The 27,080-nt window shown below is 51.9% G+C and overlaps 1 protein-coding gene across 3 annotated transcripts in view; it reads left to right on the forward strand.

Moving 5' to 3' along the window:
• GTF3C1 (general transcription factor IIIC subunit 1) overlaps nucleotides 1-27,080 on the forward strand; it is a 2,762,707-nt gene that overhangs the window by 2,664,026 nt on the left and 71,601 nt on the right. For all 3 annotated transcript variants that reach the window (XM_086940909.1, XM_086940911.1, XM_086940910.1), the window contains one exon: nucleotides 26,904-26,931. In XM_086940909.1, coding sequence (XP_086797035.1) covers nucleotides 26,904-26,931 — 28 coding nt within the window. The remainder of the gene's footprint in view (nucleotides 1-26,903; nucleotides 26,932-27,080) is intronic.

Consider the following 27,080-nt stretch of genomic DNA (forward strand, 5'->3'; position numbering starts at 1 on the left):
TGCATGGGGCACACAAGGTGCTCCATGCATTTCCCAGTTCAAACCGGTTGCTGGGGCACTCAGCCCCAGCTCTGGCGCGAAACTGGACAAAGGGGAAGGGGTGTAACCACCCCTTTCCCAGGTCGACCCATAGGAGGGACCTTCGTGTTAGCCTAACCCCTAAACTTACTATAAGTATAGGATCCCAGTCCCTAGGACTTTAGATTACCCTGGACGAAACTCTTCAACATATATCTTGGACCTTCGACATTCCATATCGACTGGAAGACAGAAGAAATCTCCCTTGTGGTCAAGGAGTGACCACCCTGTTCAAACAGGCACCAACTGCATCTTTGCCAGTCTGCATTTTCGAGGCTCCCGCCGGATCCCAAAGAAACTGCGACACAGGGCACAGACTTCCATAACATCTCTGAAGCTGAGCCGAGCTCCCAGTAAAGCGGAGACCTGTAGCTAACATGAGACGTGGGACCGGAACTCCTGGACATCCTGCATTTTGCAAACTGCACCTACTTCCCGAGGTGTCCCGAAGTTGTGCATTGGGGTGTTTGAAGCCCCTGCTCGAGCACCTTTTGCACTGAAGCTCAGAGGACCACACTCCACGAGTGTCCCTTGGGCCCGCTTTGTGCATTTCAGCTCAACGCGTCTTCGCGGTTCCTAGTCCGTTGGCTAGTGCTACAATAAACACATATATATTTGATATATACCTTGTGTGGTGTGCTTTCATTTGATCATTCAAGAGATTATAATTGGTAAAACAACTTGCTTAACTCGCCTATAAAGTCTTAGCCTGAAGGCTGCTCTCCACAGCTGCCACTAGGATAGCTTTCTATAAGGTTGACTTAACAACCTACCATCAATAAGGGTCGCTTGGACTGGTGCAAGGTACCCACTAGAATAGGGGACATCATATACCAGGCCAACTTCTCACAGGCGACTGGTTATAACTTCCCAGTGGAAGGATGTCTCTGTAATAGGACATTTCCTCTAGCTACATCAGAGGCGTCCGCTTCTGCGACAAATGGTAACTCGGGAAGAGCGTGGGCCAAGATAAGAGCTGAGGAAAAGGCTGCCTTCAGTGCTTCAAAAGCGTTTTGAGCTTCTTCATCCCACTGGAAGGACACGTTCTTCCTTAACAGGTGTGTAACCGGGGCCACATTGGTAGAAAAATGAAGGATAAATCGCCTGTAAAAATTGATGAAGCCCAAAAAGCACTGTATGTCACATACATTTTTTGGACTGGGCCATTCTGAAATGGCTGTCACCTTCCTCTCAGCCATCATTTGGCCTGTCAGGGTGAGCATGACCCCAAAGAACTCCACGGTGGTGACATGAAATTCACATTAACTGATATTACAAAAGAGGTGGATTCTTTGCAAGGTCTGTAAGACAATCCTGACGTGTTCCTAATGCTCTTCAAGGTCTATGGAAAAGACAAGAATGTCATCTATATAGACAACCACAAATCGATCCAGGTACTCCCGGAGAACGTCGTTCAGGAAAAACTGGAAAGCAGCTGGGGCATTGCAAAGAACGAAAGGCATAACGAGATATTCATAGAGCCCGTAACGAGTCTTGAAAGCTGTCTTCCACTCGTCCCCTCTCGCATCAGAACCCAATCGTAGGCTCCTCGGAGGTCGAGTTTGGTGTAGATCGTAGCCCCCTTTACTTCTTCCAGTAATACCGACACAAGGGGGAGAGGGTACTGGTTCTTCACAGTGATGGCATTCAACGTTTTGAAGTCGATGCATGTCCTGAGCTCCCCATTGGTCTTGGGTATCAAAAAAAAGGTGGAAAGCTGCAGGAGACCTGGAGTGACGGATAAAACCCAAAGAAAGGTATTTACCTAAGTTTTGCCGTAAATGTAGGTTCTCAGGTTCAGTCAAGGCGTATATCCTGCTGCAAGGAACCACTGCACCCGGAATAAGATCAATCTGGCAGTCGTAGATCCTTTGTGGGGTAATACCTCAGCCATGCTGTCACAAAACACTGTAGCATACTTCTGATAGCATTTGGGTAGATCCACTTCTTTCTCAGCGGCCGTGGCGATGTGGTGGCGTAACGCCAAGCCTTGGTTGGAACTGTAGGGGGATATATGCACTGGGTGCTGCAGTACCCGGAATCCATCTTCATTGTCAAGTGAGGCCAATCAATTGTTGGATCATGTTTCTGGAGCCAGGGTAACCCCAAAATTACTTCGTATTTGGGGGCTTGGATGACGTTGAAGGTAATGAACTCACAGTGGTCATCATTGTACCATACCTCAAGTTCCCTCGTATTAAACCGAATGGGACCGGATTCCAATTGTTTGCCATCCACTGCAAACACATTCTCAGGGGTGTTCTTCGTAACCAATTCCACTCCTAATCTGAGGGCTTCGTCTTCGTCCATAAAGCAGCCAGTGGCCTCAGAATCCACCATGACTTGGATCTGTTTCTTTTCCGGACCCACAACTATAACCATGTCCATGAAGAAGTATTCTGGGCTGTGTCTGGAATCGTTCTTCACTGAAGGGATTTCACTAAATCTCAAGGATTTCCCTTCCTTACTCCTCAAGCATATCAGTTTTCCGATGACTTGTCTGCTGCAACTGTGGCCACCTGTCCAAACCTGGGACGACAGTTTCTAGGCTTAACAGGGCACTCTTGGAGGTAATGACCTTTCTTCCCGCAGTATAAGCATAATCCCTGTTTTTGCCGGTATTCTCGTTTGTTGGGTGTGAGAGAGGCCCGGATCGCCCCTATCTCCATAGGTTCAGATGGAGTCAATCCGTGCTCGAAGGTCTTTGGCTGGTCAAAGCCCTGAGGTACCTTTTCCCTTCTCCTGTGGTCGCCTTTGCGATGATCCAGATGCAGTGTTAGTTCGATTAGCGCAGGAGAGGTTGAGGGTCCACTTGTGCCATAACGTCCTTCAGATCATCCAGAAGCTCTTGATAGAATAGTGCTGCTTGTTTCGTCTTGGGCCAATCCGTCTCAGCCACCAATCGTCGGAAGGAGATCAGGTATACCAACAGATTCTTGCTACCTAGCCTCAATTCAAGTAACTCCTTATCTGCCGAAAATGTTTCAGCCCTGTGATCAAATGTCTTTTCTAACTCCTCCTTGAAAGTGTCCCAGTCATGGAGGAGAGGGTCATCTCGTCGGACTATAGGGACTGCCCACTGTGATGCGTCCCCTGCTAAGTACGATATCAAGAAGGCAACACGTGCGTGGTTATTCGCAAACATCTTCGGTTTGCAATGGAAATGAAACATTACCTGGGTTAGGAACACCTGCACTTTATGCATATCCTCATAATACCTCTCTGGAGGGGCCAACAGGATCTGTGAGGGTACTTCTACTGTACTAGCCTGAGGAAGGTAAGAGCTACTTGCATCAAAAGGTTTCCTCTGCATGCGCTCTTCCATCGTTTGTAAAGCGGCTGTCTCATTACGTGAAGTCGCCAGCTCTGACTGCACCAATACTAGTGCAGCTAGGACATCCTCAAGCGTCAATAAACACAGAAAGGTAGGAGGAGGGCCTAAGGTATTTTAGAGACCAAGACACAATCCCTAGCTACATGTGAAAAAACAAAAGTGTCAGAGGGTCTAGTTAATCCTATGTGTGGGTCATTAAACTAATAGAACCGGTTCTATTAGTTTAATGACCCACACATAGGATTAACTAGACCCTCTGACACTTTTGTTTTTTCACATCCTCAAGCGTCGCCATCTTAAGTTCCACCCAACCAGGAGGATAAGTAAACGTGGGCCGATTATTCTGTCACGGTCACCATGTTATCCTCCGGATTGGATTGAAGCTTAAAAGGGTCCACCTCTCGACAGCCCCAACTCGGGATAGAATTAACCCTCTCGGACTAGTGGGATGGTCAAGCGAGGGAAGGCAAGGGTAGGAACAGCGGTGAGGGAGACCTGAGAACAGATAAAGAGAGAAAAACAGTTTTACTATAACGGTCAATGCTTTAACTGTTAGCTACTAAAGGCCTTACGCAATGGGAACTCATTCTACCTGAAAAGAAACCAAGGATGGCCTTCTGCCGGGCGAGATGTGAGGGTGAGTACAAGCTAACAGCACATTCATGTTCTATTGAAGAAACAAGTATGGTTAGTAACATGTCCCATGGAGCATGGAGATATACACCCTCTATTCTAATCAAACGTTGCTGAATGAAATGTTCTTACCTTTTCATAGAACGTGCTTGACCCCACCAGACTTATGTCTGTTCATTGCTGGACCCCCTCATCAGATCTCCCCTAAGGAATAAAAGCACAACAGAATAAGCCAATGTCTCCGGCAAGCAAATAATAAGTATAGAGTTTCTGGCTTGTCTCTCAACGATTCCAATAGGTATCCAACAATTCTCCTCCGTTAACCACGAAGAAGTCAAACACCCATCAGTGAGAAGCCCTCAGCTTATACCAGAGTTTAGGAGGAATTTCAGACCTTGCACTCAATGCAGGAATCTCGTAAATGAATCATGCGCTCCCGCTTTTGCTTCAAAGCGAGAGTGTAAATGATGCCCAACTCGTATTTTACGTAAGCAGTGTTACCTAACGCATGAGACCACCAGAAAGTGACGTGTCTCTCCAATGGGAGAAACAGTGGAAATGTGCTCCGGAAAGCCTCCATAGCAATCACAGCAAAGCCCAAGAACAAATGTTGGTGCGAGATCTCACCCTTATCCGACCATGCTTCCTGGTACTCTGGTATCCACAGAATAATTGGCGTCTTCTTGAAGGTGCCATCTCCAGTTTTCCGGTTCTGCTGACGGAACGTCTTACAACGTGCAACTTCGTGTACTTCAGACAGTGTGGCGGATGACGGAAAATGTAGTTTCTGGTCCCGTTCGTCTCCGCTTCCGCAGTCAGTGCGCTCACGCTCCGTGTGCCCTGACACTCTAGTCCGGGAGCGTATTCCACATAGAGTGGACCACAGGTCTCCTGTACGCCTTTCAACCAATACCCCTCCTACCCTGAGTTTTGAAGAAACTCAAGACAGACTGGTCCCAAGTCATTCGGATGCCAGTTTACTGGGCAGTGAGAATTTGGGATCCTGAACATGTGCATTTGTCCTTCTGTGTAAATTAGCCTTTTTAGGGGCCCACCGGTGCAGTGGTTCACCCTTATCTGTCCACTGGTCCTTGAACCAACAAAATAAAGAATGGCACTGAAGCTCTAATATCAAATACCAAGTTTATTAATCACTCATGAGTGGGACTACATTAGTACAACACCCTCGGGCACTGTATGAGGTAGTACATGGAATACAGAAACCAAGGGTCTTATATACCCAGTTTGTTGCACAGTCAGCATGGATACTCAAAAGAAGGTAGAAGCAGATACAGGAATAGCTATCGACCAACATGGTCAGGTAGAAACCACTTTGTCAGCAGAGTAGAAGGGGAAACAGAACTGCCTACATCAGTTGAAATAGCCTGACAGTTACATTCTAAAACAGGTGCATTCTAGCAGCTACAGGCCTTTCTGAGCGAATATATTGCTCTAGCTCAGTACTGAAGGAGTTAACTACAGTTGATGACTCAAGCAGAATAAAAAGGCAAGCAAGAGTGAAGACGGCAGAATCACATGGCTAACAAAATGGATGCCACAAGAAAAATGGCCTCAGCTTACGCTAACGGCATTTATCTGCGGTTTCCACACTTCGAGCAGGCTTGCTGTCGCAGTAGCAAGGCAGGGTTCTGCTTCAGAGCCCGTACATGATCTACCTCCGTACTTGGATATTGAGCGGCGATATTTGGGAGGTTTTGCAGTCAGGTGTCCGTCTACAAAGCTATATAACACTGTCATTATAACAAGTTTGTTGGCTGGCGCGCAACCAAACAGGTCGACCGGCTCCATGCTAGGCTATCAGAGGCTTTGGGTTTTTTTTGCATTGTCTTTAGCCCAGTAAAACCTTGCTTTGGGAGCAGTTAATGGTTATCTGTCCAGTGTTTCAGCTGTTGCCGGTCCAGCCTTTGTTGTTTAAATGATTAGTTGTGATGCATTTCCTTAGAGGGCTTCAACATTAGTTTCCCTTCTTTCCTTTCGTTCTGTGCAGAGCGACTTGAGTTTGATTAGATCTTCCTTATGTGGGCTCTTCGAACACTTGCATAGCTGTCCACTCATGTTGCTCATCATTAAGATTGTGTTCTTGGTGGCCATAACATCAGCCTGGAGAGTGAGTGAGCTTCAGGCTCTCTCTGTTAAACCTCCGTACACTACCATCTCTGTGGACAAGTTGGTTCTTGGAACTTGTGCCTCCTTTTTTATTAAGATAGTGACTCTTTTTCACATTGGGCAAATTATCACCATTGCAACATTCCTCACTCTTCCTCACCCTTCTAAGGAGGAGGAGCAACTCTTTTGTCTGGATCTAAAAAGGGTTCTTTGTTTTTTTTATCAATCATACTGTAGGAAGTTAGCCTGGCATATGATGTCCACTAGTTCTAGTGGGCACCTTGCACCAGTCTTATCGACCCTTATTGATGGTGGTTGTAAAGTCAAACTTATAGAAAGCTATCTTAGTGGTAGCATGGACCATCAGTCAATAGGCTAAGACTTCAGAGAGCATGTGAAGCAAGTTTGTTTTACCAATTATAATCCCTTGATACCAAATGAAAGGACACCACACAAGGTATATATCAAATATATATGTATTTATTCTAACCACAATTCCTCTGGACTCTTTATGAGGTCAGAGGCAAAAGTACAATACAAGTTACTTCATTAGCATACGATAAGTTGCACAAATATACTTTCTGCCCTAGGGGCCTCACGAACCATATACTAAAATAGTGGTATAAGTACCACGTCTGAGTTAGAAAGCAGGCCTGGGGAATCGCTGGGGCTACTCTAAACAACCAAAGGTTAGGAAGTAGGAGGCCCACGGGAGACGCGTGCAGTGTCTAAACGCAGCCGCGAGTTACCATTGACTTTCTATAGGAAAAGTACAAGTTACAATTTTAAAGATTAAGGACACTTCTAAGTTAACTACAATGGAACCCTTTTAGACTAGGACCCTTGGAGGGCAAAGCACCTCGGTGCTACCAGTGGACCAGTGTTACCTCACCCACAGAAGCCAGGTGCATTGGTGTCTTTTTAGGTCAGGTTTCGTCGTCTATTTCAATGGAGATCTGCAAAGAAGTGCTGCAGGCGACCAGATGAAAAGTGTCCGGGTGGATCCAAGGGTGAATCGAGGATCTGAAAAACCTAAAAGCAGAAGGGACAGAGTCTGGGTCACTAGCCAGTGACCAGGAAGGAACCAGAAAGGAACCAGGCGATGTCGCGTTGATCTCAGGTGAATAGGTGAAGCTTGTCTCTGCAGCCACGTGGGCCAGGAGGTGTCGACGACGACCAGGAGCTGGATTCGAGCTGTCCCACGAAGGATCTAGTTGACTGCGGTGTCGGTATCCGGATTGGCCCGAACAAGCCTTGGCAAACGCAATCCACGCAGGAGATGAAGATTGCTTCGGTGCAGACCAGCAAAGTCTGTGGCGCTTCTCCTTTGCAGGGAAGCTGGAGCAAGCCTGGAGCAACCAGGAAAGCAGTTTAAGTTCAAAGAAAAGTCTTCAGGGGGCTCACTAGCCAACGGACTAGGAACCGGGAAGACTTGTCATGCTGAAATGCAAGAACAGGTCCCACTCGGCACTTGTGGAGTTTGGAGGGCTGAGCTTTGGTGCAAATGGTGCTCGGATCTGGGGCTTCTCGTACCCCAATGCACAACTTCGAGTTACCTCAAGCATCTTGCCTGGTTGCTGCAGGCTTGCCCCAGCTTCCCTGCAAAGGAGAAGCGCCACAGACCTTGCTGGTCTGCACCGAAGCCAATCTTCATCTCCTGCGTGGATTGCATTTGCCATGGCTTGTTGGGACCAATCCGGATAACGACACCTCAGTCAACTAGATCCTTTGTGGGACAGCTCAAATCCAGCTCCTGATCGTTGTCGACAACTCCTGGTCCTCGTTGCTGCAGAGACCAGCTTCACCTCTTCACCTGAGATCATCGCGACAAGGCCCGGTTTCTTCCTGGTCACTGGCTAGTGATCCATACTCTGTCCCTTCTGATTTCAGGTTCTTCAGATCCTCGATCCACCCTTGGATCCACCCGGACACTTTTCCTCTGGTCGCCTGCAGCACTTCTTTGCACCTATGCACCCGGCTTCCCTGGGTGAGGTAACACAAGTACTCCAGTGCTCCCGTGGGTCTTGACTCTCGAAGTGTCCTAGTCTAAAGGGGTTTTGTCGTAGTCCATCCGTAAGTACCCTTAACAGTAACTTTGTAACTTTTACGTTTCCCATAGAAAATCAATGGTAACTCGTGACTGTGTTTAGACACTGCACGCGTCTCCCGTGGGCCTCCTACTTCCTAACCTTTGGTTGTTCAGAGTACCCCAAGCGATTCCCTAGGCCTACTTTCTATTCCGGTCGTGGTTCTTATACCACTATTTTAGTATATGGTTTGTGAGGCCCCTAGGGCATAACTGTATTTGTGCAACTTATTGTATGCTAATTAAGTAACTTGTATTGTGCTTTTACCTCTGACCTCATAAAGAGTGCAGAGGGGTTGTGTTTAGAATAAAGACATATATATTTGATATATACCTTGTGTGGTGTCCTTTCATTTGGTACTCAAGGGATTATAATTGGTAAATCAGCTTGCTTCACATGCTCTCTGAAGTCTTAGCCTATTGACTGCTGGTCCATGCTACCACTAGGATAGCTTTCTATAAGGTTGACTTTACAACCACCATCAATAAGGGTCATTTAGACTGGTGCAAGGTGCCCACTAGAACTATTGGACATCATATACCAGGCTAACTTCTCACATTTCTTACCTCAGAATTACCACCAGATTGGATCCGGAAGAGTTTTTTCTTAGCAGTACCCCTGCGTGTCGGTTGATTCCGCATCTGTTATTGGCATCGTGGTTGGCGGGGGTAACGTTGCGGTGTCTACTTAGACACGCTGAAGTCAGTTCTTTATTTTTCCGCGCCAGCCAGCGCCGATCCGGAGAGAGCGTGCCCCGAGTCACTTTTTGAATTAATCTTTTTAAACTTTTGTCGACCTCGTTTTTGAGTCTTCGAACTCCTGGTAGCACGAAGGATGTCCCATCGTCAGACCGGCTTCAAGTCCTGTCACTCCTGTCACAAGCTGATGTAGATCACCGATCTGCACCCCGTGTGCCTATGGTGCGTGGAGCGCAGCCACGATCTGCAGTCTTGCTCTGACTGCCGGCCATGAACCCAAAGTCTTTGCAGGAGCAGTCCAGAAAGCTTTTGGAGGCCCGGCAGTCCGCTGTGCGCCGCTCAAGCTTTCCGTTGAGAGGAAGGTTGTGGGACCGGTTGCGGAGACATCACCATTTTCTTCGAAGTCTTGTCACTCCTACGGTAAGTCAAAGCACAAAAAGAGGGCGAAGAAGCATCGTCGCTCTTTGCCCTCTCCCTGTCCATTAGCCGATGTAACGCGGAACCTGGAGCGTCATCGCTTTCCGCTTCCCTTCCTGAGCCGGAGCGTCCCCTGCCCAGCTTTGTCAATTATACGAAGCGCTGCACAGCACAGCTTCTTTGGGCAGCCCGACTCCGCAGGCGCACATTCAGACCCCACAGACTTGATTGGGGGCCCTAGGCCTTTGATGCTGGCGGCTCCAGCCCCGGCGTTGCAGGGTCCCCAAGGATCCAGGCCTGGGTCCGAATCCGTGCTGGTCAACCTCACGGCACCTTCCCTCGCGCCAATTCCAGTGGCGATGCCCGTTGTATCCCAAACCGGCGTCAACTCCACCCTCACCCCCGACGTGGACACGGAGCCAGACCGTCGTCCCTCGACGCTGTGGGGTACTTTTGTACCACTATTCATTCCCGGTGTTCCCTACCGCCCTGAGTGGCAGAGGAGGGTGAGGAGGACTGGGAGGGATCTATTGACCCTCTAGCAGACTAACTTGAAGAGCCGAACTGGTGAGAATAGTTGGGCGATGCCAGTAGTCTGGATACTTCCCCAGACCTTGGTATGCTCAACCCCCCCCCCCCCCCCCCCGCCCCCCTCCACACTTTGTCTATGGAGAAGGGAGCTTCCTACTCTGTGGTGTTGCATAAGCCAGCTGAGGCCTTGAAATTCCTGCAATGGCTGACAGGACCAATCTCCTGACTGAGGTGCTTCAGCCTGCAGGGGCTCCGGTGGACTGGATGATTGCCCACCCCGGGCAACCCACTTTTCCTCTCCCATCACCCTACCCTTGAGAGCTTGGTGGTCCAAGCTGTAGGAGAGTAGGGTTTGCTTCCTATGGTCACCCCAACTTTTTCCTGTGATTTTCCGGTTTTTCGACTCTAGACTGGCTGTGGCCCTGCTAATCGGGACCACAGCCTAGCTGTTCTCTTTCTAAATTGATACCATGTACTTTATGTACATACCATATTGGGTATTGGGTCACCTTTGTGAGCCCTACAACAAAAGACCCAATCCATGGATGTCAAAGCATATCAGTGACTAAAAAGGACAATCTGAAAGAAACACGTTAGTGTTAGATTCCTTACCTTAGAATATCCCCAGGCATCAGTCTGGATCCGGAAACTTTTGCGTAGCAGTACCCCTGCGCGTCGGTAGGCGTCGTCTGCAGGCGTCCCCTGCGGCTCCGCGTCCGTCGTCGGCGTCGTGCGCCGTGATGACGTCGCTGGAGTATATAGACGCCGCCTCCGCGCGCTGACGTCAGTTCTTCTTTTTTCCGCGCCAGTGGACGCAGATCTGAAGAGCAGTACTCCGGTCTTTGACCAAGTTTTCTAATTGTTATTATCACTATTGTGCCTGTTAGGATGCCCGGGTTCAAGCACTGTGATGACTGTGAGCGCACGATGTCGGTCACGGATCATCACCGCCTCTGTCTCCGGTGTCTGGGCCCCGACCACGACGTGGACTCCTGCGTCGACTGCCGGGCCCTCACCAACAAGGCTAGGCGGGAGCGGTCCCGCAAGCTACTGGAGCTCCGGGTGTCGGCCCCACGTCGGGACCGGGAGCGGTCCCGGTCCGGCCGGAGGTCGAGAGAGCGTTCGAGGGAGCGGTCGCGGAGCCGCGCCGAGCGTTCCGGAAGTCGACACCACTCGTCGGGCTCATCAGGTAAGAAGCACAAGAAGTCGGGGCGTCGTCATCGTACCCCCGACGCTCGCGCGATGCGGCCGGGGGCTCGGGTGACCCCAACCCAGCGGCTCCGCGAGAGTCGCCGGCGCGGCCTGCCTCATACCCTCCGGTCCCTGGGCACGGCGCGATGCCTGAGGAGATCGAGGCGTTCCTCATGGCCATGAGGGCGCTCGGTTCTCCGACGGGGCCTACGGTGCCTTCGGGCCCAGTGCTACCGTCTGGGGGCCCTGGCGGTTCGGGTGTCCCTGCCTCGGCGCCGCAAGGGCCTTCGGGATCGACGCCGGCTGGCCTTCCGGCCTCGCCGGCGCCGTTACCATCGGGGTTACCCCCGACGCCGTCCCCGCGCGGCGCCGGTTCTCCGGTGCCGGCTCCGGCCGGCAGCGGGGTTCCGACGCCGGCTCCGGGCGGCGCCGTCCCCTTACCTTCCCCGACGCCGGACGCGGAGCCGGACGGGCGTCGCTCGACGCCGGTCCCGGCGCCGATGGGGCCCATGAACCCCGAGGAGCCGGTCTACATCGTTGACTCCGAATACGGAGAAGATGAAGAGTTCGGTGAAGGTTGGGAGGGGTCCGAGGACCCTCTGTCACGCGAGTGCCAGTATGACCCGGACTGGACAGGTGACTTGGGGGATGCCAGTGGTCTGGACGACTCTCCTAACCCTGGTTTGATCTCTCCTCCTTCCGTGGCATCGGTGGAGGGAGCTGCATATTCTGTGGTGCTGATGAGGGCTGCCAAGGCCTTACACCTTGAGCTCCCCGTCGCGGCCGTGAGGCCTAACATCCTCACCGAGGTCTTCAAACCGCAGTCATGTCCACAGGAGCCACTGCTGCCGTTTAATGAAGCCTTGTCGGACGTTCTGTTTGGCACGTGGTCCAGGCCCGCTTCAGGTGCGCCTGTTGATCGGAACGTGGCCAGGCGCCACCGTCCTTGTCCGGACGACCCCAAGTTCCTGTCTACCCACCCCACTCCTGAGAGTCTGGTGATCCAGGCCTCGACCTCCCAGTCCGCATTCCCGTCGGCCCCGCCCGACCGGGAATCCAAGAGGTATGACCAATTTGGCAAGAAGGTCTTCTCGTCCATTAGTTTGGGCCTGCGGTCTTGCAACACCGCCTGCCTCTTGGGCCGCTACACCCACTCTGTGTGGGATACGGTCGCGGAACTGCTGCCAGAATGCCCCATGGAGGTGCGGGCAAAACTCGGTCAGGCTGTGGCTGAGGGCCGAGATGCAGCGAAATATTCGATACGGTGTGGTCTTGATACGACCGACTCGCTGGGCAGAGCTATGTCAACGACGGTGGCGATTCGTCGCCACGCCTGGCTGAGATCCGCCAATTTTTCGGCAGATGTCCAGAATACACTGATGGACATGCCGTTCGATGGCTGTCACCTGTTCGGTGACAAGGCGGACCACGCGCTGGAACGCTTCAAGGACTCCAGGGTCACAGCCAAGTCCTTGGGTCTCTCGACCCAGCGTCAGCAACCGGGTTCGTTTCGTCCCTTTCGTGGCCAAGGAAGGGGCGCCCCCACACGTGCTGCCTGCCACGCGCCGCAACAATCCTTTCAACGCGGTGGCGGCCGTGGAAACCGCCGTGGTGGCGGTCGGGGACAACGGCGGGGTCAGACCACACCCTCCCCCGCAGCATCTACCCCAAAATCCTCCTAGTCCGTGCTTTCGGCCCCATGTGACGCCAGTGGGTGGCAGGGTTCGCCATCACCACGCTCACTGGCGCACGATCACTTCGGACAGGTGGGTGCTGCAAATTGTCCGAAGGGGCTACTCCCTCCCCTTCGAGACCTCTCCTCCAGCCATGCCACCGCAGAACCACCGTGTGTCGGGGGACCACTTGACACTTCTGCAGGAGGAAGTTACGGCCCTCTTGGCCAAGGGGGCCATCGAGCGCGTTCCTGGGCCAGAAGTAGGGCGTGGTTGTTATTCCCACTACTTTCTGGTGCCCAAGAAGGACAAGGGGGGCCTACGTCCTATCTTGGATCTAAGGAACGTCAACGGCTTCCTCCGGAAGGAGAAGTTCAAGATGTTGACGTTAGCTCAGGTCTTGGCTGCTCTAGACCCACAAGACTGGATGGTAGCGTTGGACTTGCAGGACGCCTATTTTCACATTCCCGTCCTGCCGGCCCACCGGCGTTACCTGCGGTTCACGGTAGGCCTGGAGCACTTTCAGTTTATCGTGCTTCCCTTCGGCCTTACCAGCGCCCCACGGGTGTTCACAAAGGTGATGGCGGTGGATGCGGGCGCAGCGGGCGCGCCGACGGCGCGCCGAAGGCGCGCCTAAGGCAAGCCCGTCTGCGCCCGTCCGCCCCGGGCCAAGGGCCACGACCCCTGGCCCGACTCTGACAGGTGCAAGCTTGGTCTACCCCAAGGATGTTCTCCTTAACCTTAGAACACTAAGGAACCATGAGTGCGCCACATTTAATCTTGGCAAAATGCAGACAGAAATCCAACTGTGTTGTCCTCACTGCCTTTTTACAACCCTGCCGCAAGGGGTAAAGAATCCCTTAAAATGAATAGCAACATCTAATAAAGCATCCTTAGCCCTCATTAATGCACGGTCCCTATGCAAACATAGCCAAGACATCGCTGACTTAATAACAGACTCTAAGCTAGATATACTCTTCATCACGGAGACATGGACAGACGAATCATCTGGCCCGGATATGGTCTCTGCTACACCTATAGGCTATAAAGCACATAGACAAGATAGATCACGACAGAATGATAAACCTAGACAGAGAGGCGGAGGGATCGCCATTATAGCTAGAGAAAACATGGAGGTAACAGTGACTCAAATACAAGACACCTCGTGTGAGGCCATGATGTTTTCCATTAAACTTAGCCAACAATTTAACTTTAAAGGGCTTCTCATATACAGGCCCCCAGGAGTCAAAGCTGACTTTTTAACAAGTATTAGTACACAGTTGGAATCTCTAGCATTAGAAGAATCGATCACAGTATTAGGTGATCTGAATTTTCACCTAGACGATAACAACAACAAAGACACTCAAGCTCTCATTGCAGATATGGAAGTCTTGGGATTACATCAACTGGTTACCTCCCCCACTCACCAAGCGGGACATATTTTGGACGCCATCTTCTCAAGTGCCCAAGGGCTCCAAGTAAATGACATCCGCCCACTACCTTGGACAGACCACTATGCAGTTTTTTGCACATTGGCTATGGACAAAAAATCAATCCCAGACATTCCCCCTCGCCAGCCTACAACCTTTAAAGCTTGGCACAATGTTAATCAGCAGGATCTAAAAACCTATCTGGATGATTCTTGCCCATCAATCTCCGCTAATCCCAACCTGGCTATACAACAACTCAATGACTGGTTGGGACATGCCATGAACTCATTAGCCCCCACTAAGAAAATATCCACAAATAGGACTACCCCTACCGCACCATGGTACTCGGACGAACTAAAAACACAAAAATTACAGAACAGATATTGGGAAAGACAATGGAGAAAGTCTTATGATCCTACAAGCAAAACTAAATATAAGGAGGCTCTGACAATATACAAAGCCATGATTACAAAGGCTAAAAAAGAGTACTATATGCTTCAAATTGAGCAGGCGAAGAACTCGAGCAAAAAATTGTATGATATAACTAAAGTGCTCTCGGGTAATATTCCAGACCTGACCCCACCCCAAACCCAAGACATGTGTGACGCCATAGCCGACTTCTTTTTTAAGAAGGTGGATGATATTTATCAACCATTTCTGGCAAAAATCACGCATTCGAACGAAATCGATATTAGTCAGGAAGACTTAACACCAACAGGGACTCCATCCTTTACAGAGTTTCAACCACTGACAGAAGATCAAGTATTACAAATTGTATCGACAATCAAAGCAGGATCCAAGCTAGATCCTTGCCCACTATCGGCTCTCTCACCGGTGATGGAGTCGATTATACCAGTCTTGACACAAGTTTGTAATTCCATCCTGCTTTCTGGGACATACCCCCTTAGTCTAAAAACCACACTGCTCAAACCTCTGCTGAAAAAACCAGGAACTGATAAGTCAGAACTAAAAAATTACCGACCCATTGCCAGCCTTCCGTTCATGGCCAAAGTGGTGGAAAAGGCCATGAACCAACAATTAACTGAGTATATAGAAACCCACAAGAAGCTAGATGATACTCAGTATGGATTTAGGAAATACCATGGGACTGAAACTGCCCTTATCAAAGCAACCGAAGACATACGAACAATAAGAGACCAAGGCGGAACAGCGGTGTTGGTACTGCTGGATCTCTCAGCAGCTTTCGACACGGTCGACCATGGTACTCTGGTCGGCCGTGTCGGAAAAATAGGCATCTCCTCCACGGCAAGAGCTCTCCTCGCCTCCTTTCTCTCGGAGAGAACGCAGGCTGTCTCTTTGGGCCCCTATCAATCTGCCAAATTGTCACAACCGTGTGGGGTACCTCAAGGCTCATCCCTGAGTCCGACACTCTTTAACATATATGTGTCGGACCTGGCCAATGTCATCAAGGCACATGGGATGAGCCTAACCTCCTACGCGGACGACACACAATTAGTGCTGGCTATAAGGGGTGATGGCGAGGAAGTAGCTAAAACATTCCAGAGAGGACTGACAGAACTAGGGGAATGGATGGCAGCAAATTGCCTAAAACTAAACTCGGAAAAAACCGAAGTTATGATTTTTGGGCAACTCTCACCAGAATGGCCTACCTCGTGGTGGCCCCAAACCTTTGGTGCCCCCCCTAATCCAGTGACCAAAGTAAGGAACTTAGGAATAATTTTTGACAATCATCTTAATTTTATGGACCATGCCAGCAAAGTGGCCTCAGCTGCCCACCATAAACTGCGCATGATCCGAAAGATAAGTCCTTATCTTCCTACCACCGCCATTAAAACTCTGGTGAGCTCATTAGTCCTGACATCCTTAGACTATTGCAATGGGCTCTTTATCAACGCCCAAGTAAGAGTCCTAAAAAAACTGCAGACTATACAGAACGCAGCAGCACGTCTCATTCTGGGAATTCCAAAATTTGCTCCTCTATCCAATGCCATTCCCAAACTACACTGGTTGACGATTCAGAATAGAGCCAGATTCAAATCCCAGTGCATTGTGTACAAAGTCCTAAACAAACAGGGTCCACAGTTCCTTAAAGACCACCTACGACCGTACCAACCCACACGCCAACTGCGCTCTACCAACAGTAACCAACTTATGGTACCTCGAACCAAAACTGTGATGTGGGGAGACCGACGGTTTGTAGTGGCGGCTTCCAAACTTTGGAATACTTTACCCCAGGACATTAGGGCATGTCCCACGCTACTCCAATTTCGCAAAAAATTAAAAACTTGGCTGTTTAATAAATAAATTACTAAATGACTCCAGGTATAGAATAATCATCAGAGCAAGGCAGTTTCAACCAGCCGGCAAATTATTCAGCGCCAAGACACCCCAGGGTATATGTTGCGCTTTACAAATGCCAATAAATAAATAAATACTTAAACGCCGCCCTCGCGCGCTGATGTCAGTTCTTCTTTTTTCCGCGCCAGCAAGCGCAGGTCCGGAGAAAGTAATACCCTTTAGTCACTTTTTGACTAAGCTTTTTTGATCCTTTTTGGATCCGTTTCCAGTCTACAACTCCATCGGTGCCGGTAGGGATGCCCGGGTTCAAGTCCTGTGCCGACTGCAACCGACTGATATCGGTTACCGACCCTCATCGCCGCTGCCTACATTGCCTGGGAACCGACCACGATAACGAGGACACCAGAGGAGATCGACGCCTTCCTCATGGCCATGAGGTCACTCACTTCTCCGTCTGGTTCCGCGGCGCCTTCAGGCCATGCGGCCCCAACTGGGAGCCCAAGCGGGCCGGGTGCTTCGGCCTCGGCGCCGTCGGCGACTTTGGTCCCGACTGTAGGAAGGTACCTCCTGACTATGGTTGCCCCCAACTTTTTGCCCTGTGTTTTAGCTGGTTTTGGACATAGTCGACCTGGGACCCTGCCAATCAGGACCCCAGGCCTACTGCTCTCTCTTTAAAATGGATTCCATGTACCTTAGGTACATTTCCAATTGGTACTGGGCCACCTTATCAGACCCTGTAACTCAGGGCATAGGTGTACCCAGGGCCGCCAGGGGCTGCAGCATGTATTATGCCACCCCTGGCTGGCCTCCTAAATTTGACACAACTGGCTGCATGACAGCTGGGGCGAAGTCGTGTAATCACCCTTTGCTTTAGATATAGTAGCTCTATATCTAACCATACAATGGACACCCGAGTTCCTATCAGTCACTCCTATGGCAGGCCTTGACAACCCTGAAGGCAGAGTGCATGGGCTCATGTGAACTGTGTTCGGGCACGAGCCGAGCCGGTTGCAGCTTGCGGAGACAAGACCCAATGGCTGTTCCATGATAACGCGTACCACATCGGTAACTTCGGTGTCGCGTTATCAAGACATGTCGAGTAAGGTGTCATACGAATCGGGATGCTGCCCTCTCACCAACTCTGGCGACGAGGTTAGCATTCCGCCCTTCTAGAGGGACACGACATGTACGTAACTGTGAACCCCGGTTAAAGTTAACGAAAGCCTCAGCTCCACAAAATGGACGCTGCCACCACAGACACGAGTCTGACCTCCTGCTGCTGGGAGTCCTTCCAGCGAGGAGCACTTGGACAAAGGGTTTCCTGTCGAGGGCGGTGTTCGCACCGTCCCAGACAGGGTTTGTGTATTCTGGGTAGGTAGGGCTTTTGCGAGAAGGTGACTGCGGAGTGGCACCCCGGTGCTCACTACGCATCTGCCGGTTAGAACCAGTTCCAGGGGCGACAGCCCTGGCCTGGGGAAAGTCCGGCAGGGGAGAGGGGTGTAACTACCCCCCTTCCTGGTCCCACCCTTAGGGCAGGACCTAGTCATGTACCCACCCCTTTCTTTAGGATAAAGGCCGGAGCGGGGACCCTTCCAGATTAGATCATCTTTGAATCAAGAATACTTTCTACGAAAGGACTTCAAGACTCTTCTCAAGATTTCTCCCTTGTGGCTAAGGAGTAGTCACCCTGCATCAGCGGGCACCATCTAAGAACTCTGCGGTTTGCTGTAAGTCCTTCCTCAAGGAATCCGACGGCCCAGCTCGACGAGAACCGGCTTCCCTGGCACCTCTGACCTCTACCCACGTCATCAGCTCAGCTGTGATCTGTGGGTGCGACGAGACCTCGAGGGACCGGCCATCATCAGAACCTGCACGCTCTTAAACCCAGCACGACCATCGAGGTAACTCTCTGGTGAGTGCTCTGGGGTCCGAGAAGCCCCGACCCTGAGCCGCTCCAGCTCCGAAGTGCAGTCCCCCAGCATCTCCACGATCTGCGTGGGGCCCTTCTGCTCGCAGCTCAGCACGTCGCCTGGTCACTAGCCGCTGGCTTGTGCCCTTCTGTGACGACATCCGAGAATCATCACTGCCGGTCTGGTTGCTCCAGACTGGCCCTTGCTTCCACCTTTTCGAGAAGCACCCCGGACCCTCCTGGTCCACTCAAGACGCCGACAGCGACATCCGTCGTGGGACAGCTCGCACCTCCACCGTGGTCGCCGACAACGCCTCCTGGTCCGTGAGACTGCAGAGCCTAGCGTCGCCCACTCACCTGGTCGAGGTGACGGCCAACCGGTGCCTTCCTGGTACCCTCTGACTACTGGCTAGTAGTACGAACTTGGTCCCCTCTGCTTTCAGGTTTCTTCAATCTTCGATCCAGGCTTGGATCTCTGCGAACTATTCAGCACTGGTCGCCGGCCAGCAACTCCTTTTCTTCCGGCTCCTGGCTCGTCAGCGAAGACCCCGACGCCTGTAAGACTTGTGCAGCCGCAGCCCTCGTGGCTAGGTAACTCGGCATTTCAGTGCCTGCATAGCCTCCTTACTCTAGGGTCCCGAGTCCCTCGCTTCCGACTTGCCTTAACCTTTCCGTGTCCTCGGACACTTGTTTTAACTGTGCACTTAAAGTATTTGCTAAAGAGATTTGGTTTGTGCTAAGTACCCTGTCCTCATAAAGAGTACAGGGCTGTTGTGATTCTTAATAAATATACTGTTTATTTTCATAACACTTGTGTGGTGTCCTTTCACTGGGTGTTCAAGGGGTACATGTGTGGTAAACAGCTGGCTTAACACGCCCTCTCGAGTCTTTAGCCTTAGACTGCTCGTATCCACGCTACTAGGATAGCTGGTCTATAGGTTGACTTACAACCAAACACCATAAGGGTCGTTGGAACGATACATAGCGGTCGCTAGAATAGCGAACGTTGCATATCGGGCCAACTTCTCACACCGACGCCGCAAGGCCCCACCGGATCCGGTTCTGGATCCGGGTCGCCGCTGGTCGACCTTACGACCCAGCCGGTGTCGACCACTAGGGTGTCACCCCCGGCGCCGTCCTGGTACGACGCCATCCCTGGTCCGACCCTCGGTCCGGATCCAACGCCGGAGCGGCGTCGCTCGACACCGCATTTGGCGCCGGCCGAAGAGGACTTCTTCGAAGATCTGGGTCCATCCTTTACTCCTGAATACCAAGAGATGGACGATGAGGGAGGCGTGAGTGCCAGTCATTTCAGGACGGAACACAGGAACTAGGGGAGGCCAGTGGCCTGGATACCTCCCCAGACACTAGTTTTGTCTCCCCTCCTACCGTGCCTACGGAGCAGGGGGCTACTTATAGTGTGGTGCTGATGAGGGCGGCCAAGGCCTTGGCTCTTGAGCTCCCCGTCGCAACGGTGAGGTCTAACATCCTCACAGAGGTCCTTAAACCGCAGGTAAGCTCCCCAGAGCCTCTACTGCCGTTTAATGAGGCTCTCACGGACGTCCTGTTGGGCACTTGGTCCAGGCCCACTACAGCTCCGCCTGTAGATAGGAACGTCGCTAGGCGCCACCGCCCTGCTCCGGGCGACCCTAGTTTCTTGTCCACCCACCCCACCCCGAGAGCCTGGTTATCCAGGCCTCCACTTCCCAATCTGCATTCCCGACCGCACCTCCAGATAGGGAATCCAAGAGGTATGAGCAATGGTAAGAAGATGTTCTACTCCCTTAGTTTGGGGTTGCGGTCGGTCAACACAGCGTGCCTCTTGGGCCGTTACACCCACTCCCTGTGGGATACGGTTGCGGCCGTGCTGCCTGAGTGCTCGGAGGGAGCCTGAGTGAAGCTCGCTCAAGCCCTCGCGGAGGGACGAGACGCAGCGCTGTATTCGATAAGATGTGGACTGGATACCACGAACTCGCCCTGGGAGAGCAATTTCCACGTCTGTGGCGGTTCGCCGCCACGCCTGGCTGAAGTCCGCAAACTTCTCTGCCGATGTCCAGAACACCCTTATGTACATGCCATTCGATGGCAGCCACCTCTTCGGTGGCAAGGTAGATAGTGCGCTGGAAGGCTATAAGGACTCCAGGGCTACAGCCAAGTCCTTGGGCCTGTCGGCCTTGCGCCAGCTGTCTTCTGCCCAGCGTTCCTTTCGTGGCCATGGATGGGGAGCCCCCACACGACCTGCCACTCACAGGCATCGGACTACCATTCAGCTCGGCGGCGGTCGTTGTTACGGTCGCGACGGTAACAGGGGACAACAGCGCGGCCAGTCCACATCCACCCCCGCAGCATCCGCCTCAAAGCCTTCCTAGTCTGAGCTTTCAGGCCCATTTGACACCAGTGGGGGGCAGGGTTCGCCATCACTTCCTCCACTGGCGGTCCATCACATCGGACGGATGGGTGCTGCAAATCGTCCGAAGGGGCTACTTCCTCCCCTTCGAGGCGCCCCCTCCAGCCATGCCACCGCAGAACCACCGCGTGTCAGGGGATCACTTGAAACTTCTGCAAGAGCAAGTCGCAGCCCTCTTGGCCAAGGGGGCCATCGAGCGCGTTCCTGGGCTAGAAGTAGGGTGTGGTTGTTACCCCCACTACTTTCTGGTTCCCAAGAACGGCAAAGGGGGCCTACGCCCTATCTTGGACCTGAGGAACGTCAACGGCTTCCTCCGAAAGGAGAAGTTCAAGATGCTGACTCTCGCTCAGGTCTTAGCTGCCCTGGAACCGGGAGACTGGATGGTAGCGTTGGACTTGCAGGACGCTTATTTTCACATCCCCGTCCTGTTCATGAAAGTGATGGCGGTGGTCGCAGCTCATCTGCGCAGGTTAGGGGTTTTAGTCTTCCCCTACCTATACGACTGGTTGTTGAAGGTGGGCTCACCCAGACAGTCGTCAGCAACCTCCAGACTTCGGCCGACCTCCTGCACCTGCTGTGGTTCTCCATTAATGTGCCGAAGTTACATCTGTTGCCCTCTCAGAAGCTCCTCTTCATCGGAGCGGTTCTAGACTCGGCGCAGTTTTGGGTTTATCCTCCCGAACAGCGGGTTCGGGATATTCAGGCTCTGATTCTGATCTTTTAGCCATTATCCCTAGTCTCGGTCAGGTTGACGCTGCGGCTTCTGGGGCTGATGGCCTCCTGCATCCTTCTGGTGCATCACTCCCGGTGGCGGATGCGGGCTCTGCAGTGGGACCTGAAGTTTCAGTGGGCCCAGCATCAGGGCAACTTGTCTAACCATGTCTTGATCTCGGAGGGCACGGCAAGACAGTTGCAGTGGTGGCTCAGGGACGGCGATTGGGTCAGCGGCAGATCCCTCTCCCTACCCCAACTGGAGCACGTAGTTGTGACGGACGCGTCCCTCCAGGGCTGGGGGGGCCACATGGGAGAGGCGGAGATCAGAGGACTCTGGTCTCCGGCGGAGTCCCGGCTCCATATCAATCTTCTGGAGCTGAGGGCGATCCGGCTTGCACTGAAGGCATTCCTCCCCTCTGTCCGGGGGAGTGTAGTGAAGGTGTTCACGGACAACACCACCGCCATCTGGTACTCCAACAAACAGGGCGGGGTGGGGTCGTGGACCCTATGCCAGGAGGCTCTGCGCCTCTGGCAGTGGCTGGAACAAAAGGGCGTGACCCTTGTGGTTCAACACTTGGCAGGTTCCCTTAACGCCATGGCGGGCGAACTCAGCCGTCTGTGCATGATGGATCACGAATGGCATCTGAATTCGGACGTGGCGCAAAGTCTCTTTCAGCAGTGGGGAGAGCCTTGCTTAGATCTATTCGCCATAGAAGAGAACGCGCAATGTCATCAGTTCTGCGTGTTGGAATTTCCAAGGCGGCACTCGCTCGGCTACGCTTTTCGTCGGGAGTGGAGTTGCGGTCTGTTGTACGCCTTTCTGCCTATACCACTTCTGCCCAGCGTGCTTAGGAAGATCAGGTGCGACCGGGCCCAAGTCATCCTGTGGCTCCGGACTGGGCACGAAGATACTGGTATCCTGAGCTACTCAGCATGTCAGTCAATCCCCCGATTCGTCTGCCTCTTAGGAGGACCTTATGTTGCAGCAGCAGGGGACGGTCCTCCACCCGAACTTGTCCAGCCTCCACCTCCATGCGTGTAGATTGAGCAGCGACAGTTGAGGCCATTTGACTTGCCTCCTGAAGTCTGTGATGTTATTCTGGCAGACAGGGGTCCCTCCACGAAATCGGTATACGCCTGCAGGTGGAACAAATTTGTGGCATGGTGCAAAGCAAAGGCTGTGGATCCACTCTCTGCGGTTCTCCTCTTTCTTCTTTCTCTTGCCCAGCAGGGCTCTGCTCTGGACACTATCAAGGGCTACCTTTCTGCAATTTCCGCCTTCTTAAGGCTACCTGATCAGCCCTCTTTGTTCAAGTCCCCAGTTGTAAATACGTTCTTGAAGGGCATCACTCATATGTTCACTCCTGTTCCTTTCGTGATGCCTCAGTGGGACTTGAACCTTGTCCTGACTTACCTGATGTGCGCTCCCTTCGAGCCACTTCATAACTGTCCTCTTCGTCTTCTTACCATTAATACTGCATTCCTGGTTGCCATCACCTCTGCCAATAGAGTGAGTGAGCTCCAGGCCCTTTCTTCTAAACCTCCTTTCCTTTCTGTCCATCCGGACAAAGTTGTGGTGCGGACGCGACCCTCTTTCCTTCCCAAGGTAGTCACAGCCTTCCACATCGGGCAGTCTATCACCTTGCCCACCTTCTTTCCGCCTCCGCATCCCTCGAAAGAGGAAGAGAGGCTCCACCGTCTGGACCCAAAACGTGCGCTCTCATACTATCTGGATTGCACACGCCAGTTGCAGGTGGATGACCAACTCTTTGTTGGTTACGTGGGCGCTAAGAAGGGACGGGAGGTGCACAAACGGACCATTTCCCGATGGGTCGTCTTGTACATCAAGGCTTGTTATTCTTTGGCTAAAAAGGAGCCTCCTGTGGGGCCACGTGCCCATTCCACTCGGGCAAGCGATTGAGGCGGATAACGTGCTCAATCGCTTCAAGCACTCTAGGACCACAGCCAGGTCCTTGGGCCTCGCAGCCACTTCTCGCCCCATGCAGTCTGCCTTTTACCCCGTTCGTGGCTACAGAAGGGGTGTCCCCCAGCATGTTCCGCCCAGAGCCATGGAACTGCGCAAGCTACCTGGCCTCTGTGTGGTCAGGGACGTGGGACCCACCGTCGTGAATCTGGGGGCCAGCGGGCGAGCCAGTCCATCAAACCCCCCCTGCAACAGCTTCTGAACCTTCCTAGTCCGGCCTTCCAGGGCGACCAGTTGCCAGTGGGCGGCAGGATCTGCCATCACCTCCCCCACTGACACAACACCACGTCGGACAAGTGGGTTTTGCAGATAGTCCAAAGGTGCTACTCCCTCCCCTTCAAGACTACCCCTCCATCCATGCCACCAACACTCCACTGCATGTTGGAGGATCATTTGGCCCTTCTCTGCCAGGAAGGTACCACTCTCTAGGCCAAGAGAGCTATCGGAGGCGTCCCTGTGGCAGAAGTAGGTCGTGCATGCTACTTCCACTACTTCTTGGTACCCAAGAAGGACAAAGGCCTGCGTCCTAGTCTAGACCTCAGGGATGTCAAAAGCTTCCTCCGGAAGGAGAAGTTCAAGATGTTAACCTTAGCTCAGGTCTTGTCTGCCCTCCACCCTGTAGACTGGATGGTAGCATTGGACTTGCAGGACGCTTAATGTCGTCCAGATCTTGGAAGGTACTGCACATCAATTGCAGTGGTGGCTCACGAACTAGGATTGGGTCAACAGCAAATCCCTCTCTCTTCCCCAGCCAGAGTTCACAGAGGTGACAGATGTGTCACTCCTGGGATGGGGGGGGGGGGGGGGGGGGGAGTGGGGGGGGGTGGGGTGGAGGGGCGGGGGGGGGGGGTAGCACATGTGAGGGCCGGAGATCAGAGGCCTCTGGTGAAATCCGGGCTCCACATCAACCTTCTGAAGCTCCAGGCGATCCGTCTTGCACTGATGGCATTTCTTCCGTCTGTCAAAGGAAGAGACGTGCAGGTGTTCACGGACACCACCACCACCATGTGGTATTGCAACAAACAGAGGCGGGTGAGGTCGTGGACCCTTTGTCAAGAGGCTCTTCACCTTTGGACATGGCTGGTACATTGGGGCATGTCCCTGGTCATTCAACACCTGGCAGGTTCTCTGAACGTCAGGGTGGACGAGCTCAGCCGTCTGTGCATGATGGATAACTATGGCGTCTTCACTCAGAGGTGAGGTGGTGCAAGGTCTCTTTCAACAGTGTGGAGAGCCTTGGTTAGATGTATTCTCCACCGAAGAGAATGTGCACTGTCAGCAGTTTTGCGTGTTGGAATTTCCAAGACGCCCCTTGCTCGGCGAAGCCTTTCATCGCGAGTGGAGTTGTGGCCTCCAGTACGCCTTTCCACCTGTACCACTTCTGCCCATAGTGCTGAAGAAGATCAAGCGCGACCGGGCCCAAGTCATTCTTGTGGCTCCAGTGAGGGCACAAAGAGACTTGTATCACGAGCTGTTGCACATGGCTATCTATCCGCCGATCAGACTGCCTCTTCGGGAGGTTCTACTGTCGCAGCAGCAGGGACTGTCCTCCACTTGAACCTCTGCAGCCTCCACCTCCTTGCGTGGAGATTGAGTGGCGATAGTTGACAGCTTTCGACCTTCCTCCCGCAGTCTGTAATGTCATCTTGGCAGCCAGGCGTCCCTTCACTAAAACAGCCTGTAGATGGAACAAATTTGTGGTGTGATGCACAGCAAAGGCTGTGGATACCCTTTCTGTCCCTCTTTCTGAGGTTCTCCTCTTCATTTTTTCTTTGGCCCAGTAGGACTCTGCTCTGGAAACTCTTAAGGGCTATCTTTCGGCCATTTCGGTCTTTCTTCGCCTTCCTGATCAGCCTTCTTTTTTCAAGTCCCCGATTGTTAACAGATTCTGAAAGGCATTTCTCATCTCTTTCTTCCTTCTTTTTTCATGATGCCCCAGTGGGACTTGAATCTTGTCCTAGCTTATCTTATGTGTGCTCCATTGGAGCCCCTACATAATTGTCTTCTTCACCTCCTTACTTTGTAGACTGCTTTTTTGCTTTTCATCACCTCTGCTCGCAGTGTGAGTGAGCTTCAGGCCTTACCTTTCAAACCTCCCTTTCTGGCTGTTCATCCGGACAAAGTGATTCTTCGCACTAGGCCCTCTTTTCTGCATACACTGGTAACCTCTTTCCACATAGGTCAGGCCCACATTCTTTCCGCTCCGCACACTCTTCCAAAGAGGAGGAGAGATTCCATTGTCTGGACCCAAAATGTGTGCTGTCCTTCTACCTTGACCACACTATATGATTTCTTGGGGGACGATCAACTCTTCGTGGGTTATGTGGCGCCAAGAAGGGTCAGGCAGTGCACAAGCATACCATCTCTCGATGGGTTGTCCTACGCATCAAGATCTGTTATTCTTTGGCTAAAAAGGAACTTCCATTCGGACTGCGCGCACACTCTACCAGGGTGACGGCAGCCACTACTGCTTTGGGACATGGAGTTTTGCTGAATCACATCTGCCAGGCAGCCACATGGGCATCCCTGCACACATTTACTAAACATTACTGTCTGGGCAGCCAAATCTGGAGAGACTGCTTTTTCTGCTGTTCTGTTCTTTAGGACCTCCTGGTGTGAACTTGGATCGCAGACCCACCTCCGGGGTTGGTATTGCTGTTCTAAGGTAAGGAATCTATAACTAATGGTATCTTTAAGATGAACAAGTTACTTACCTTCGGTAACAATGTGTCTGTAAGAGACATACATTAGTTATAGATTCCTTACCACCCCCCCATCCTCCCCATTCTGCTAACTGACTTCTAGGAATAGGGACTACCTTTCAGGGCCCTAGTTTTGTGCACCAGTGGTCAGTGTCTTTCATGGCTATGCGCTTCTGCTGTGTAAAGTCATGTCAGATCTGACGTCAGCGCACAGGGGCTGCATCTAAGTAGACACTGTGATGTCATCCCGGTGACAACGACGGACGCGGAGTCGACCAACACCACGTACGACGTACAGGGATACTGCTAAGAAAACATTTCTCTTGATCCAGTCTGATGCCTGGGGGTAATTCTAAGGTAAGGAATCTATAACTAATGTATGTCTCTTACATTGTTACCTAAGGTAAATAACTTATTATTTACCACTAGTTTGTCGTCTGGTTGCCCAGCACGTGGCCACCAGGCTCATACTTGCCTTGAAGAGCACCAAGATTTTACATTGTTACCTCCTTCCTTAACGTTATTTTTGTAATGTCTGAATAGGAACGCCAGTTACATTTATAATCCCAACTTAATTATTTTTTATTCCTGTTGTTCTTCACTGCTTTTATCAAGTGTTTTGAATTGGTGTAGATACCTGTCTTGGTGTTTTATTGTATTCAGCATAATATATTTTGCTTCTCACCCCACACCCTTTTTGTTTTACAGAAAACTCTACAAGTGCTTCACCTGAGAGGTAAGTCCTTCATATGTGTTGGATGATCTTGGGAGGCTTTACTGTTAGAGAACTTAGAAAAAAACACTTTTCTGTTCAATATTTAAGGTTTTGTTTGTGTGATGCCATTCTTAACCCTTTCGCTGCTAGTCCTTTTCCCACCCTCTATG

The sequence above is a fragment of the Lissotriton vulgaris genome, chromosome 10, assembly GCF_964263255.1.
Source record: "Lissotriton vulgaris chromosome 10, aLisVul1.2, whole genome shotgun sequence".
NCBI lineage: Eukaryota > Metazoa > Chordata > Amphibia > Caudata > Salamandridae > Lissotriton > Lissotriton vulgaris.